The 639-nt window shown below is 65.3% G+C and overlaps 1 protein-coding gene across 1 annotated transcript in view; it reads left to right on the forward strand.

Annotated features, from left to right (window-relative positions):
• Positions 1–537: 537 nt before the first annotated feature.
• The window catches only part of LOC103804713 (olfactomedin-like protein 2A), a gene marked incomplete at both ends in the record, with an annotated part of 783 nt that continues 681 nt past the window's right edge, over positions 538–639 (forward strand). Inside the window, one exon of the mRNA XM_009077326.1 lies at positions 538–639. This exon is cut by the window's right edge and continues 168 nt beyond it. Within this exon, the coding sequence (XP_009075574.1) occupies positions 538–639 (102 nt within the window).

Here is a 639-nt window from a genome sequence, read left to right on the forward strand (position 1 = left end):
CGAGCACAACGGGACTAGGGGAGAACTGGACTAAACCAGCCAAAAAGCACCCTGGACTCTGTGGCGTGAGTCAGGGCCGTGTGTGGAAACAAGGGAGTCCTTGAGCATGTGCCTCGGGCCATCGCGGGTGTCTGGGGGGGCCGAGCTCGCCCCGAGGTGGCTGCGTGTCACCACGAACAACGAGCCCTGTGTGGGCTCGAGCCGTGGGCGTGGGGCACAGGCACTGCTGGGTCTTCTCAGCACCATCCCTGCTCACCCCGGTCGTGCTGGGAAACAGCCACATAAATGGGACTGCAGTACCTGGGGCACAAAACGCTCTGGGGGCCGCGGGAATGAGTGGCTGGGTGCGCTTTGTACCGTCGCCCCGGGTGGGACAGGGCGCTCTGGACCAGAGGGTGCCTCACACTCCTTGGGGCACGACCTGGAAGGGTAGGAGGAGACCTCTGGGCACGCAGCAGAGAGGGGGTGGCTGTGAGGGGTTCCTGGGGCCAGTAGGGACACCTTGGTGGGACCTCAGGCTCACGGCATGTCCTGCAGGCGCTGGGCGACATGGACCAGGTCCGGATGACCTCAGAGGGCTCCGACTGTCGCTGCAAGTGCATCCTGCGGCCGCTGAGCAAAGACTCCTGCAGCCGCGTC

The sequence above is a fragment of the Acanthisitta chloris genome, unplaced genomic scaffold (genome assembly GCF_000695815.1).
Source record: "Acanthisitta chloris isolate BGI_N310 unplaced genomic scaffold, ASM69581v1 scaffold3026, whole genome shotgun sequence".
Classification (NCBI taxonomy): domain Eukaryota; kingdom Metazoa; phylum Chordata; class Aves; order Passeriformes; family Acanthisittidae; genus Acanthisitta; species Acanthisitta chloris.